Source organism: Curcuma longa, chromosome 7 (assembly GCF_044706935.1).
Source record: "Curcuma longa cultivar G26 ecotype Majalengka, Jawa Barat chromosome 7, ITB_CL_G26_1.1, whole genome shotgun sequence".
NCBI classification, from domain to species: Eukaryota; Viridiplantae; Streptophyta; class Magnoliopsida; order Zingiberales; family Zingiberaceae; genus Curcuma; species Curcuma longa.
In genome coordinates, this window is record NC_133867.1 from 3,805,856 (window position 1) to 3,820,500 (window position 14,645).

The 14,645-nt window shown below is 38.2% G+C and overlaps 2 protein-coding genes across 2 annotated transcripts; both read left to right on the forward strand.

Annotated features, from left to right (window-relative positions):
• Positions 1–6,940: 6,940 nt before the first annotated feature.
• Positions 6,941–9,321, forward strand: LOC141831481 (protein DROOPING LEAF-like). The gene is made up of 7 exons (XM_074718839.1): positions 6,941–7,161; positions 7,896–8,030; positions 8,118–8,211; positions 8,298–8,346; positions 8,916–8,991; positions 9,074–9,151; positions 9,253–9,321. Exons 1-7 carry the CDS (start codon positions 7,093–7,095, stop codon positions 9,319–9,321), a joined length of 570 nt encoding a protein of 189 aa, XP_074574940.1. The 5' UTR covers positions 6,941–7,092.
• A 1,658-nt stretch (positions 9,322–10,979) lies between these two features.
• LOC141831482 (cytochrome c oxidase subunit 6a, mitochondrial-like) lies at positions 10,980–14,369 on the forward strand. The gene is made up of 4 exons (XM_074718840.1): positions 10,980–11,142; positions 11,274–11,380; positions 11,460–11,502; positions 14,106–14,369. The coding sequence occupies exons 1-4, from the start codon at positions 11,019–11,021 to the stop codon at positions 14,144–14,146; spliced, it is 315 nt and encodes a 104-aa protein (XP_074574941.1). The 5' UTR covers positions 10,980–11,018; the 3' UTR covers positions 14,147–14,369.
• Positions 14,370–14,645: the final 276 nt, after the last annotated feature.

A 14,645-nucleotide genomic window follows, 5' to 3' on the forward strand; every position in this document is an offset into this window, starting at 1 on the left:
GTTTCCTAGTCAAATCTGGACTTGCACCTCATCTACCTCGTTGGCTCAAAACAATCATGTCTGACCGCCTAGACTATTTGGGCGCTCAGATTTGATAGGGGCGCACAGAGTCTTCTTTAATTTTCTAGTTATCCTCAATTTTCCTTTAAGTTTGATTTCCTGCATCATAGAGTTAGAAGAACACAAACATAGTGCAAGAAATGTTTTAAACAGTTTAACAACTGTTTAGTCTTAATTTTTGGATTTCTAGTGAAACCCTAGGTTAGACTAATGCCTACTGTTCTCTTCAAGGAAACGCGTCTTCACCTACCTCTCAAGAGATTTTACCTGTCTGTCAAATATCTGGTCCTCTAGACTTGTTTGGACTTCCTACTCAACATCCGATCCTATGGCCCCTAGGACTTTCCTTTCGATGTCCGATCCTCATTGACCCATCGACCTACTAGACGTCCGATCCACTAACCCACTTATACTCCTCGATTGATATCCTTAATCTGCCAAGTCATCTTTGCCCAACCCTACTGACCAGGACTTCCTTGCCTAATCTTCAAGTAGGGCTTAACTTGTCTAACCTCTAAGTAAGACTTTCTTGTGCTACCTACACACTCAGATCAATTCATTAGTCCACAACATAATCTTAACTTTGAACCATTTGTTATTATCAAAATACAGGTTCGATTATCTGATGCTCCCTGCATCAACAAGTATAACTGTTCTAGCTCTATTTTACAGGACTACTACTATTCTTGTTATATTAATCTGATTTTATAAATCAATAAAAATTGAGATTTCCTAAAGGTATCAATCAACTAAACGGAAGGTTCAGTCGATCGATTAGTTCAGTCGATTGAATGGCAGGTTCAGTCGACCGATTAGTTCAGTCGACTGAATATTCGATCGTCTGTTGTTCAATCAACTAAATCAAGGGAGAATTATTGGGATACAATCAAAGTCTCACATTGAAAATATATGAAAAAGCCATGAGTGTTGGTGCAGGGAGAACCAGATGATCGAACCTAAGTTTTGATAATGATAAAATGTTCAAGTTAAGTGTGTGATGTTTACTGATGAGCTGAATTAAGTGAGCAGGTAGCACAGAAAAGCTCTAGTTGCAGCTAGGCATAGGAAAGTCCTAGTTGCGACTAGGTAGTGGAAATCCTAGCTAGAGGTTGGACAAACCTAATCTGAAGGATTATGTGGGAAGACCTGGTTTGGAGGACTAGACAAGGAAGTCTTGGTTTAGAGGACTAGACAAGGAAGTCTTAGCAGATCAAGTGCATCAAATGAAAGACTAGACAGGTCTGGAGGATTAGATGTCTAGCAGTGAAAATCTTGGGGGTCGAGGATCAAAGTGAAGCAAAAGTCCAACAAGTCTAGAGGACTTGGTTGACACAAGGTAAATTCTCCCGAGTGAAGTGGGTGAGGATGCGTTCCCGGTAAGGGAAAAGTAGGCATCGGTCTTACTTAGGGTTTCACTAAAAATTTGAAGTCAAGACCAAACAGTTTGATAAATGTGTTTTTTCCTATACTTTTTGTGTGTTGCACTAAAGGAGGAGCTGAAACTTTGTGTTCCGGGCGCCCTTATCTGAATCCAAGCGTCTGGAGTTGTTCCAAGTGACTGGACATCAGCAGAACGGGGCTAGCAAAGTGGTGAGGTGATAGAGTCCCAGTGGCTAGGACACCTCAGCTTCCAGGCGCCCGGAAGGTTCCAGGCACTCCAGTCTGGATAAGGCGTTACGGAGTCAAGGTTGATCCGGAACCTCCACGTCAACATAGAGGTGCCTAGAAAGGGATACAAGCGTCCAGAAGTACCGAGACAGCAGCGTCGATAGTGGATTGACAGACAATGTGGAGGCGTCCAGAAAGACTTCCAGGATTCCAGATAGCCCAATAAAAGAGCCTCGAGGGAAAGCCCTTGAAGCATCATTCTACGACTTAACGACGATCGTCTAGATGAAGAAAGATCATCCGGAACGTTGTCGTCACACCGAGGAACTACATCAACGTCTATCATTCTTCGGTATAACTACTTTACATTTTATGTACTCAAATTCTAAATCAGTATTCATATTACCGATCTTATTTTTTGTAAAGCGCCTAACTCTTCTCCGTAAGAAGGGGAGTTACTTAGTGGATTGTCCGTTTGAAACGGTCTCTTGATCGTGGGCCTTGAAGTAGTAGCCTGTGGCTGTGAACCAAGTAAATCTTTGTGTACTTGTGTTATTTCCACTACCCTCTCTATTTTTTATACGTAAAATTTTACGAGCTTTATCAAAAAGTGTGAAAACGCAACGAAAGTGCTATTCGCCCCTCCCTTTAGCGCTCCCAACGATCCTACAATGAGTTTATAAAATGGAAGATATCTCCATTGGTATAAAACCTTTTAGGTAGAGTCTAAAAATAAAACCATGATGGTTTAGACACAAAGTGAATAATATCATACTATTGTGAAGATATATGGATTCCATCGGTACTAATAATTAGTATCAGAGTCATGGTCTATGTGGAGTCATGAAAGGACCCTCAAGAAAAAAATGAAAGATGTAGGGAAGGTTTGTACTATAGGGATAATGGTAGAGGGCTCCCACTGGTCCTTTGTTTGAGGGGAGGATTGTTGAGATACAATCAAAGTCCTACATTAGAAATATATGAAAAAAATCATGAGTTTATAAGATGAAAAATGTTAAAACCATGAGTGTTTAAGCTCAAAGTGGATAATATTACCCCATTATGGAAATATGTGGATTCCATCGGACCTAACAACACTCTCAAACGCCTAAGTGGGTTGCACTCCCAAGCGCCTGAGTACCCCAAGCACCTCGGAGTTGAGAACTTGGGATCTCATACTCGAGTAATCGACCGCCCAAGCACTCGAGAGTTTGGGCCAGAGTAGTTGATCTTCCTCTAAGGGATTTTCAAAAATTGATTCACTTTCTCAAGCTAGCTATAGGGAAGGAGCACTCGGGCCGAGTTCGAGGTGTGGGTTCTGGGCCATGCCCTACTCAGGTCTTTGGTCAAACATCATGTTCAAATGCTCCTGTTGATTTTGGACTCCAAACATATATGACTGAGATGAAATCTAAATTAGAAGCTTCTCGAGTAAAAGTACAGAATTTGGAATCAATAATTGAAACAGAAAGATCAAGAAGACAAGCATTTGAGGGAGCTGTTAAATATATTCTGCAAATGCAAAGAAGCAATTTACCACCTGAATTTGCCACTTTGATTGGTGTGATGGTATGTATGTTAACACCTTTAAAATTACTTTTAATTTTTTATATTCAATCAGTATTTTTAATTTTAGGCCCCAGATGAAGGGAGTGCACCTGCACTCTCACAAGGTGCAAGACCATCTTCCTCGGCTAGTCATGATGCTCAACAACTTGCTGATCATTCCAACCGTAGTCCAAATTAAATTAGTAGCTAGATTGCATCATAGCTTAGGTATGTTTTATTATTTACCTTTGCTTATGAGAAGTGTTTTATGTAGATACTATTTTTTTTTAAACCTACATGATCTGCTGATTAGTGTGATTACTCCGTTTGTCTGCTAAGAAAAATTAGTATAGAAACAAAGCTGAATGTAAGATTATAGATCCTTTCTTTGCTTCTCACAACACTATTTAATATGTACTTATTATGATGAATTGGTTGATGGTCATTAATACTTTGGTCTAGATGGCAGATATCAGATATTAAATGCATCCAACAGGTTATCTTTTCACCGATAAATGTGGCGAGTTTATGTTATCTAAATGATTTATGAATCACAAATAACATGATTTTTGTGTTATCTAAATGATTTATGAATCACAAATAACATAGACACTAATAGCTTAGGTATGCACTGAAAATGATAATCGTTGTGGATTCAGAATTTAGTTCAAGTTTCATTTCTTCATTGGGTAATGTCTTGCTTTATAATATGATGTGGTTTAAGAAATTTTGCTGGATCAGATTGGGTAATTAGGATCAATTAAGGAAAAACTGATTGTTTTTTCGTGGAATGATACTGTTGTTAAAAAATCAAAGTAGATTTACCTGCTAGTATGAAATTAATGTTGTTAAAAATTGAAGTAGATTTCCTTGAATGATACTGTTGAAAAATTTTTCCTTGAATGATACTGTTGAAAATTTTTTCCTTGAATGATACTGTTGTTAAAAATTCTTTAGGTTATAGTTTGTCTCTTCTAATCTTTTTTTTTTGTACTTGTGCAGGCATGACTACTTTACAAGTTGAAGAGCTCTCCAAGGAACTTTTCAAAAAACAACGAATTTGCAACCTAGTTGAAGGAAAACGAGGGATCTATTTCTAGGATTTTTGACATTTGAGAAAGAGATTTCTCAGTTTTTTTGTAACCAAGCAAACTTTCAATTTTTTTGTAACCTAAATTCACTGTTTGTGATTTGACATCTGACAACTTTTGTAAGAAATTAATGCAAGTAAAATTTTCTATTTATTACAATTTTTGGTTTATTTTTCTATTTATTTGTAAAAATCATCACATGCTGGAATTTTTGTAATTGCACACTCAAAGCTAAAACTGCCGGAAAATTATTTTGCGACAGTTTTAGCAAACCGCCGGGAAACCATTTCGCGGCGGTTTGAACAAACCGCCGGTAAAGTATTTCAAACCGCCGGTATAAGAACCGCCGGGAAATTATTTGGAACCGCCGCAAAAAACAACCGCCGGGAAATCATTTCTAACCGCCGTTAAAAGAACCGCCGGGAAATTATCTCAAACCGCCGCAAATACAACCGCCGGAAAATCATTCCTAACCGCCACTAAACAAACCGCCGGGAAATATTTCGAACCGCCGCAAAAACAACCGTCGGAAAATCTACTTTAGCGGCGGTTATTCCAGCGGTTCTCTAGAACCGCCGCTAAATGGTTTAACGACACCGGTATCAGCGGCGGTTTGGTAAACCGTCGGGAAATGATTTTGCGACGGTTCCAAACCGCCGCTAAATGATTTTTAAACCGCCAGGAAATCCTTTTTTCCTTGTTGTGGCCCGAGTATCCGATTATCGATTATTGAGTAACTTTTTTGTATTTAGGCCAGTTTAACGTGGTGATTACAGTGGTGCTAGTGCAAAGGAGTGCGCACACCCTTTGGTGAACATGAAAGAGGTGCATACGTCTTTTGAAAAAAGATGGTGTAATCTTTTACCGTTGTCCTCTTATAAGATAATGATACCTGCGTCTTCTTATATAAGATAATGATACCTGCGCCACGAAGGTATGATAACATTAATTACTCTTCATTATCTCATCGATTTTGCTACTTTTTTTTCTCCCGAGTCTAACTTAAGTTTTGTCCTTGATTATACTTTTGATTCAATTGTGACATTGAATTCGAAAGCATGGATCATCTACGAGATCTACTTCTAGGGCTCGTACCATTGCCTTCAGCTCTTTAATTAAGTTCCATATTATACATTAAATGCCATGTACCTTCCATTTAACACTTCTCTGATCCATCTTCTCTTTCTCTCCTCTCCACCTTGTTCTTTCTTAATTATTTACTTCATCCATTTTCCAAAAAACAAAACACAAAAACAAAAATGAAAAACAGTGGTATCAAGGTTAATTAATTAAAGCATTATTCCTCACGCAGCGTACGCACGGAAATGCTTAGCTTCTGCGCGGCGCATGTGCTCCATCGCACTCTCACCCCGTGGCCGCGACAAGATGACAAGCCACAAACAGTAGTTAATGAGCAGTATTTGATGCATAATTGCTTATAATATAGGAAGGTTTTTCTTTCTTTCTTTCTTTCTTTCGCTGGAAATGGTAAAAGGCTTGCTCCGTCTGGGTCTGGCGCAAGCTGGCCAGCTCTCTGGCCTGCGGCAGCCGATGAGGGTGTAGGTGGCTGGCTGGTGCACTGACACCCAGACGACCGAGCAGATGGAGGACGAATGCGTAGGGCTGATGGATGGGAATAATTTCCACTGCGTTAAAAAAGCAAGCAACAAATTACCATGAATACATCTGCATGCTTGCTTGGGATTTGGGAAGTCAATCCATCATCATCTACGCCAACATCTCAGACATTAATGAATGAATGAATCACGTCCAATATAATCCACCCAACCACCCTCCCCATGGCATTCCCTCGCCCTCGCCCTCGCCCTCTCGCTCTCGATCGGCCTAATGCCTTGCCTTTCCCAAGATGGTAGGAAGTCAGGCCTGGCTCGCACCCACTCGGCGTCGCCAAATCCATCAAAGATGCCATGGCAGCTACTGCCCGCAGAGCCTATGGCTACGCTTGCTGTGGTCGATGTGATGAGTTGAGGAGGAGGAGGAGGAGGGAGGGAGGGAGGGTGGGAAAAGGCTATGGAGAGTGCAGACAAGGCAATGGTGGTGGGGTTTATACGAAGTGGGCAACTGTGAGGGCCCTCCTTTCTTTTACTCTGTTGGGAAACCGAGGAATAGTCACATCACTTCCCGCACTCACTGGCCTCCCTCGATAATGACAACTGAAACCCTCATCTCTCTCCTTGTCCTCCTTCCAATTGCAACAATTTTATATATCAATACATTATTCTTCCTTCTCCTTCTTCTCCAATTATTCTAAACGCTAGCTCCTTAATTTCACAGTTTCCTAATGCAGCTCTTCCAAACGTTTTTAGATTAAAAGGCATCGATGTGAAAGCGTGTATAGATTAGAGGTGTATATTATATATGTATGGGAAGCTTAAAAGCTACCTATAGACACCCTACCAGATGAAGTAGCTTGTCACTTGTGAGGATAATAACAGCTTTTCTCTTTAGCACTTTGACCAAATTATCTATTTAGAAAATGTAGAAGATGATCATCAATCAAGTGCATGTGTATGTACTCGGATCCACTGTGTATGTAGAAGAAAGATAGCTAGCTAGATATCACTAAGAGTGGTGAGTGGGGTTGCCTCGCCCGGGCATTATTGCCAGAATAGAAACCCTAAGCAGGTATCATGGACTACATGCTCATGTGAGCAAGCTCCATCGCCTATCTATCTATCTATCTATCGATCTATCTATCAATTCCTTGGATCTCTTCCATTCTCCCTCCATCTAATTAGCTAGCTCTTGTCTTGTTGCTGATCTCATGGATTTGGTCTCTCCCACTGAGCACTTGTGCTACGTGCGTTGCACCTACTGCAACACTGTTCTTGCGGTAATTAACAGCACCTCAATAGTAGAAGAGACGATTAACAAGCTAGCTAGTGAACGATCGCAGCCTCATTGTCCATTGCCATACATGTTTCTTTTCCAGTGTGTGTGTTTTTTTTCTTTCTTTGTGGCAGAACTTTTTCAGCTAGCCTAAAGCAATCCCTCATCTTGTTTCTTTTGTCCTGATTTGGGATCTTTAAACGTGGCCTCTAACTATGAATGATCTTTGAGAAGATCGACTGGAAGTACTGCTTTTGCTTTCTTTTCTTTTCTTTTCTTTTCTTTCTGCTTGTGTTATTGTTAGGTTTAATGCTGCTTCTAGGGTTCTTGCTATAGCCTGCCTTGGGAAATGGGCGTGTACATGTATTTCCACTCATGTTCCTGAGATTTAGAAGAGGGAAATTTTTTTTTTTTTGTAAAATGTACGATTTCAAGAAGCTCATGGGAGATCCAGATCAATTCCTTCTTCATGCACGAGGAGTTGGTGCCCACAGGCTCGATTGCTAGGGTTTCCATGCTTTTAGCTCATGCTCATAGTTTAAGCTCTGCATAATTCATTTGCTTTCCATAGATCAGGAGTCATTATTTTGTAGTTCTTAAAATCTTGTAAGATCTCAAGAGCTTCGATGCATTTTTACAGAATTCAGTGGAAGACGGTCGATAAATGGAATTCCTGGGATCGACAAAGAATATTTTCTTTTTTTTTACAGAATTAATGCCTCTTTTTGGTGGCTGCAGGTTGGGGTTCCATGCAAGAGGCTGCTGGACACAGTGACTGTCAAGTGTGGCCACTGCAACCATCTCTCCTTCCTCAGCCCCAGGCCCATCCAGCAACCATTAAGTCTCACTGAACATCCAACGAGCCAACTCCAGGTTCATGAACTTCATTCAGCCAACTGTATATTCTAATTATTATGTCTTCTCTATGAGTTGCACTGAAAAAAAATTGGTCTATGATAGGGTCCATGCTCCGATTGCCTGAGGGTTTCACCGCCGTCGTCGTCGTCCTTCTCCGGTGAGCCAGTGATCCAAAAGCCACCCTTTGTTGTGAAACGTAAGCTTGCTCTATTCTAGTTTTTGTTCATTAATTCTTGAAAAGATCTCTCTTTATCTATAATTTGGCATGAATTCATGGAACAGCTCCTGAGAAGAAACACAGGATGCCTTCTGCTTACAATCGCTTCATGAAGTAAGAATCAAGTTAATGTGGTTTGTGTATATGCTTATTGCTTGAGACCTCGTTTGTGCAATATTCTATGTATGTCCTCCATGGACAGTACTGCTTGAAGCTACAGAGATCCTAGTTGTAGCTTAGGTCGTCTACTAGTCAGCATAGTTATAGTTTAGGAGGATCCTGTATATCTAGATGTGTACTAGTGAATCTCTATATCGAGTAGATTAGCAGCACATATGCATGCATGCGTGAGTCCTTTAAGTGCTACTCTATGGCGTACGCTAGTTCATAGGCCATGCATTGAAGATGCCAAAAAATATATATATATTCTAGAGCAATAAGTTTGCACAGGGCAAGTCAAGCTACCGAGCAGGAGAGTAATAATGTCTAGCAAAGTGAAGAACTTGTGGATGAATTTCTAGTTCTAAGTAGATGAGATTAATCATGAGGTATGATCATTAAGCTTTTGCTTGCAAGATCAACAGTGGAAGCTTTAGAAGGTCATGGCATTAAGATAGCATTAACTGTTGATAAAAGGTATTGCCTGATGACTAATGTTCATTGCTGTTTGAATGCCATGAAAGGGAGGAGATACAGAGAATCAAAGCTGCTCAGCCTGATATTCCTCACCGAGAAGCATTTAGCATGGCAGCAAAGAATGTGAGTGAGTTTTCTACAAATAAACCTTTAATTTCTTAGTCTTGTTCCTTCCTTTAACTAGCTAGCTCCTGCATGAACAAAGTGGGCGAAATGCGATCCTCGTTGCTCGACAATCGCTTCAACCTCCGAGAGCTTGAAGCTATCTCCGATCTCCGAAGTGGTAAATTCAATCCAAACACAAATGCTAGCTACTTGTTCCTTGTAAGGTAGAACAACACACACTAGCCCACTGATAAATTGCCTACGTTGCATATGGTACAGGAAAGGAGCAACAGCTTCAACAGGACTGAAAGCTCCAAGGTTTACAATCATGTCGAAAAGGAGGATTAGGTTCCCACCAACACATATATGGAGCTGTTCCTCTAGTGGTGTGCTTATGGGTGTTCAATTTTTGTTGGATCTTCTACTCTAGATCTACACAATGAAGCATATCTCTAGCTAGTGTTGTAGTATTCTAATTTCTAGTTCTGATCCATGCATGGCTATGCATGCATTGCAAATTAAATGAAAGGGAGTGATATGGATGTGGCTCCTAAATATAATATGAACTTGTTTATTCAGTTTCTACTGAGAGATCTCAAGTAAGAGGATTGCATGCCAAATATATTTTGTGTTCATAAAGTTTCTCAAGGCAATGGAGATAATAACCTTTGAACAAAGAGGATCAATGATTAACCTCAATCTTTGTGTCTTCATAATATATATGTTTGAACTGATTGATAAAATTATTTGGCATATTACTTTGTAGATGCATCAAATTCAAACCTTTGTAGAGATCACAAAATCATGCATGTTAATGTGCAAATCATTAGTATGGTTGTTAGTAGATTTGTGCTAATTTCTTTGCCTTTATCTAAACTTCTTTTATAGGGAAGTTTTGCCTGAATTTGTTTATCATTCTCAAAGTACTTTTGCTATATTTTATCACAACAGAACTCATCCTAGATCTTTGTTATATTCCAAACAGTATTCAGCAAAGTTTGGAAGATTCAGCTTGAATTTTTAAATTTAATTTACTGAATAATAACATGCAAATCATGCACATGATTTCATAACAAGTTTTCATCAATCATATATATGAAATACAGAATATATAATTGTAAATAGAAACCTTGTTTGTCCTTAATACAACATTTGAAGGGTTTCTTTTTTCCATCTCAAGTGAAAGGTGAAATTGCTCTAGGGTTTGGAGAGATTGAACATCACCTTCCAACAAATTAGAAAGTTTGTCATGTCGAATTCATCAAATTTGAAGAAGAAGATCCATATATGCATCTTGCATCCTAGCTATACCATACCTTATCCATGTTTACAATTTTTAAGATTGTTTTGCGTAATTTGCTTGTGATAAACATTGTTTTAAAACTATTTGTCGTCCTAATCTAAAGTCATGAGCTCGTACATTTTGACTCAAAGTGACTTAGTGAACTAGTGATTCGACAAGAGGTCAACAATTTGGAAGTGGAACGAGATTTAAATGGAATATTGATGAAAACTTGATTGGTTGAGGGAAGGATTGGACTTTCATTTTATGACAATTATTCCATCCAAGTGTTTTCGGTCGATGACAATTCGTCCACTAAGATACGATGATCATGACTAGAGAAAAGGTACTCCAAATCTTCGATAATTTGAAGTTTTAATGCCATTGATTGAACAAGCAAGGTGGAGGGAGACAAAGTGTAGAGGGAGGCAAAAGATAGAGGATGGAGGGGTATTTTAGAAAATTTATATATAGTTTGATAATTTAAATTTTTGTAGTTTTTATTCTAAATTTTGATAAGTTTAAAATCCAAAAGCCTACTAATAAAAAAATTAAGGGGTAAAATAAAATTTAGAGGGTGAAAAATACAATTTCATAAATTCTAAAGGGTACCATACAATTTAGAAAAGTTTGAGAAGTAAATGGGAAATGAAATCCAGGGGGCAAAGCGAAAGTTTCTCTTAAGAACCGTTCTGATGAGTTAAACCGGCGGCTCACCTGGCGAGGAAAACCGTCGAACTTTCTGGCGAGAGAGGGAGGGACGATGGCGGCATCAATGGCGAGATTCGGCCCTCGATCTGCGTCCTTGCTTCTTAGACAACGAGCGAAGGGCAATGCCGCGGCCTCAGCTAAGCGGAACTTCTCTGCTTCAGCACATGATGACGCCCGTAAGGCCTCCCTCCTTCCTAATTCCATTTAGGTCTTTGTTGGTTGATCTTCCTCTTTTTGGTTCTCCTTATTGGTGCTGTTTCTGTTCTTAGATTTTGAAATCGGTTGCTTTTTGTTGTGATCTTTGCAGGCGAGGCTGCGAAGTGGGAGAAGATAACTTATGCCGGGATTGCTACATGCACTATCCTCACGATCTATAATCTCTCCAAGGGGCATCCTCATCATGAAGAGCCCCCGGTATTTCATAATTTTCCGCTTCATGTCAATAATAATTGTTTGGTGATCTAATTTATGATCTTTATATCATCATCTGCAGGCTTACCCTTATTTGCACATTCGAAACAAGGAATTCCCTTGGGGTTTGTATCCTTACTTTGATTACTGTTCGAAAATTCTTTCCTTAATTTTTATCCTTATATGATTTTAATCTATGTGTCTATTTTGGTGATTGCTATATTTATTGAAATTGTGATTCGGATCATTTCTTTTTTATAAGAATTTTTACGTCTTTGATTTAGTAAGATTTTTGTTTCAACTTCTTGCCTGATTGGATGATCATGTTCATGGTTGTATTTACAAATTTTAAAATGTTAGTCTAAAACACTTATTTAGTTGTTTTCAGGAAGAGTTTTCATGGACCAATCATGTTAGTTCACCTTGCTCCCATGTTCTTCTCTATCAGTCAACTTGATTTTAATTGTTATCCTCCTAAAGTGCCACAAACTCTATGAGCATTCTCAACGTTGGTCAAAGACCTATTATTTCTTGTTAGCATGTGTATATGTTCTTCATGATTTCTTTTCTCAAAAAGATTATTTTTCCTTGCCCCTTTCAAAGCTGATTTCTGAATAAGTATTGTTACAGATTTCTATAAGTATTGTTACAGAAACTTCTATAAATTTTGGAACTATTTTCTTTCACGTTCATCCCTGCTTCATTGGGGACTTGCTCATTCAGTATTATGTTAAAGCTAATACATGGTGGTTGATGGGTGTGCTGCAAACTTTAAGGTTGATTGACAATAGAATTTTCTGAAAGCAAGATGCTAGGTCTTCCGTAATTTAGTGGAAGGGTAGTCACCTAGCAATGTTCATAATCTTTTGGATGCAACACATAACATCCTAGAAAGCATGGGGGCTGACTAAGAGACGGACAGGATTAAGGCAATACCCTTGTGAAATAAGTTAAAATATAATTTTGATTTTTTAAAATCTTTATAGCTTGCATATTAAATTTCTTTTAAAAGTTTTAGACTTATATATGTAGGGGATGCTCAAGACGATGTATAAACAAACAAAATGAGATGATAAATCGTGATTAGCATTGGGAACATTTTATCTGATTGATTTTCTTTTCCTCTCATGTCCTTCTGAATACTCACTCATTTTTGTTTGTGATGACATGCAATTAGACTGTTTCATCATTTTAATTGGAATCTATGATATTGGGGTGTGTCACTCATTATTAACCATGCTTTTTATTATCAGAAATCTAGCAACTTACATATATTATCATGAACAAAAGGAATACTTACTAAAATAACATACCAGTTGCAATCTTATGCATATCAAATCCAGAAATTGAAAAAGAGTAACTCTATAAGGTCCGTCCATTTATCCAAAGAACCTTCCTTTTCATCCCCATACTGATCTGCCATCTTGTGTGTATATATTCCATGTACAGCCTTTGCAAGCATTTTTAGCATTCTTGTGGATGTCAACTGAAGTTTAATGATGTCGTCAATAAAAAATAATATACTGATCAGAGAGAACACAATTGACATGGAAAATAATTTTTTGTCGTGCACCGGGTGTCTTATTTGTTGTTTTATTTATTGTTGAAGTATGTGAGAGGGATGATTTTAGGCATGCAACTTAATGTAGTTTGAGTTATTCATCAAATTAGATTATATTGTCAATGTTAAGAAGATTTAGACTTGACAAATATTTTGTGCTTTACTAACCCTTTTTCTTAAATGTTTATATACTGCTCTCATTTGTCAATTAGTTTGTCATAATTGGATGCACATTCTGTTCAGATAGTATCACACACAACTTGGGTTAAGCAGTGTATGTAAGACAATTTTGGTCATTCAGTTTGCTTGTGTTAATTGTCATTTTATAAACATTGCCAACAATTTTATAGCTTGGGGGTGCAAGAAATTTCTAGATGTGGTACAATCCATCAGTTCATGTTTTCTTGGTCTTGGCTGATCTTTTGATTATTCTTATTCTTATTGTTATTTGTGTTGACCACAGGTTTCTTTTGCTTCCAAACACCCCCACTTGATCAGAAACTAATAGGATTATTACCTAAGGCAGACTATCCAAGCTGTTTTTATGTAATAATTTATTTATAGCAACCTCAATGCTATAGTTAGATGAGTTTAGAGTAGAGGCCTCTAAACCAATATATTTATATAGTTAGATGACTTCAATCAATTAGGTTTGAAGGTGTAAGGGGAAGAGTGAGATGAAAGAAAAAACTAGTTAACTTAATTAGAGAAATAATTTAATTGATTTGGATATTGCTAGTGATATAGCCTTGCACAAAGTATATTGGAAGGATAAGATCTATGTAGCCAATCTCAAATGATCATAAGGATGTTTTAGCGAACCAAATAAAGTGACTAGTTTTGTACTTGTAGTGAAATTTTCATTTGGAGCTTCTTTCAGAATCACTCACGTTAGAGATTTATTCTTCTTTCTTCTACCACATCCAAATGTTATTCATCTCATGTTTTCCCTTTTAGAGTCCGGTTGGGTCCTCGGTTCAATTAGAACCTTGGTTTGGATCTGGACAGTGCATGGCTACATTGATCGTGTATTCATTTTGTACTGATCAATTGTCCAGTGATTAGCTGTACAATATGGACATTTACCTTGTATTTTTGCACTGATACATGTGTGCCTCTGGCCTTCTTTCTTTCTTGCTGATGTTGTTTATTGTATTTGGCTGCCAGGTCCTGATGGTCTATTTGAGAAGAAGCATCATGATCACTAGACAAACCATGTCTTTATTTTAGGATTTCAAACTTGGATCCAGGCCTGTTTTGCTTGTGTATGTCGCGATAATGATGTGAAAGTTAAGGCTTATATTATCTACTATGGATTGCATGCGGGTAAGGAGATTCATGTATTTACATTTGTGCAATGTTAATATACTACCATATCTGCGATGTTAATGTTCAGTGGCAATGTCACTACGGCCATGAACATTTTAATCATTCTATTTAGAGAAATGATAGACTGTATGAAAATGCAGTATGAAATTTCAGCATGACACACACAAGGCCTGGGTCCTACCTCCATGTCTTGTATGTGTCATGTTGGGATTTCATGCTGCATTTTCATACAGTCTATCATTGCTCTTCTATTTATATGCATCAAATGCGGTCTTCTTGTATATCCTGAAAGACCAACTACTTCTAACGAATGATTATTCTAACCAAATGTTGATACTTGAACGAATTCTTATATGGGGAATGAGAAATTAGCAAGGT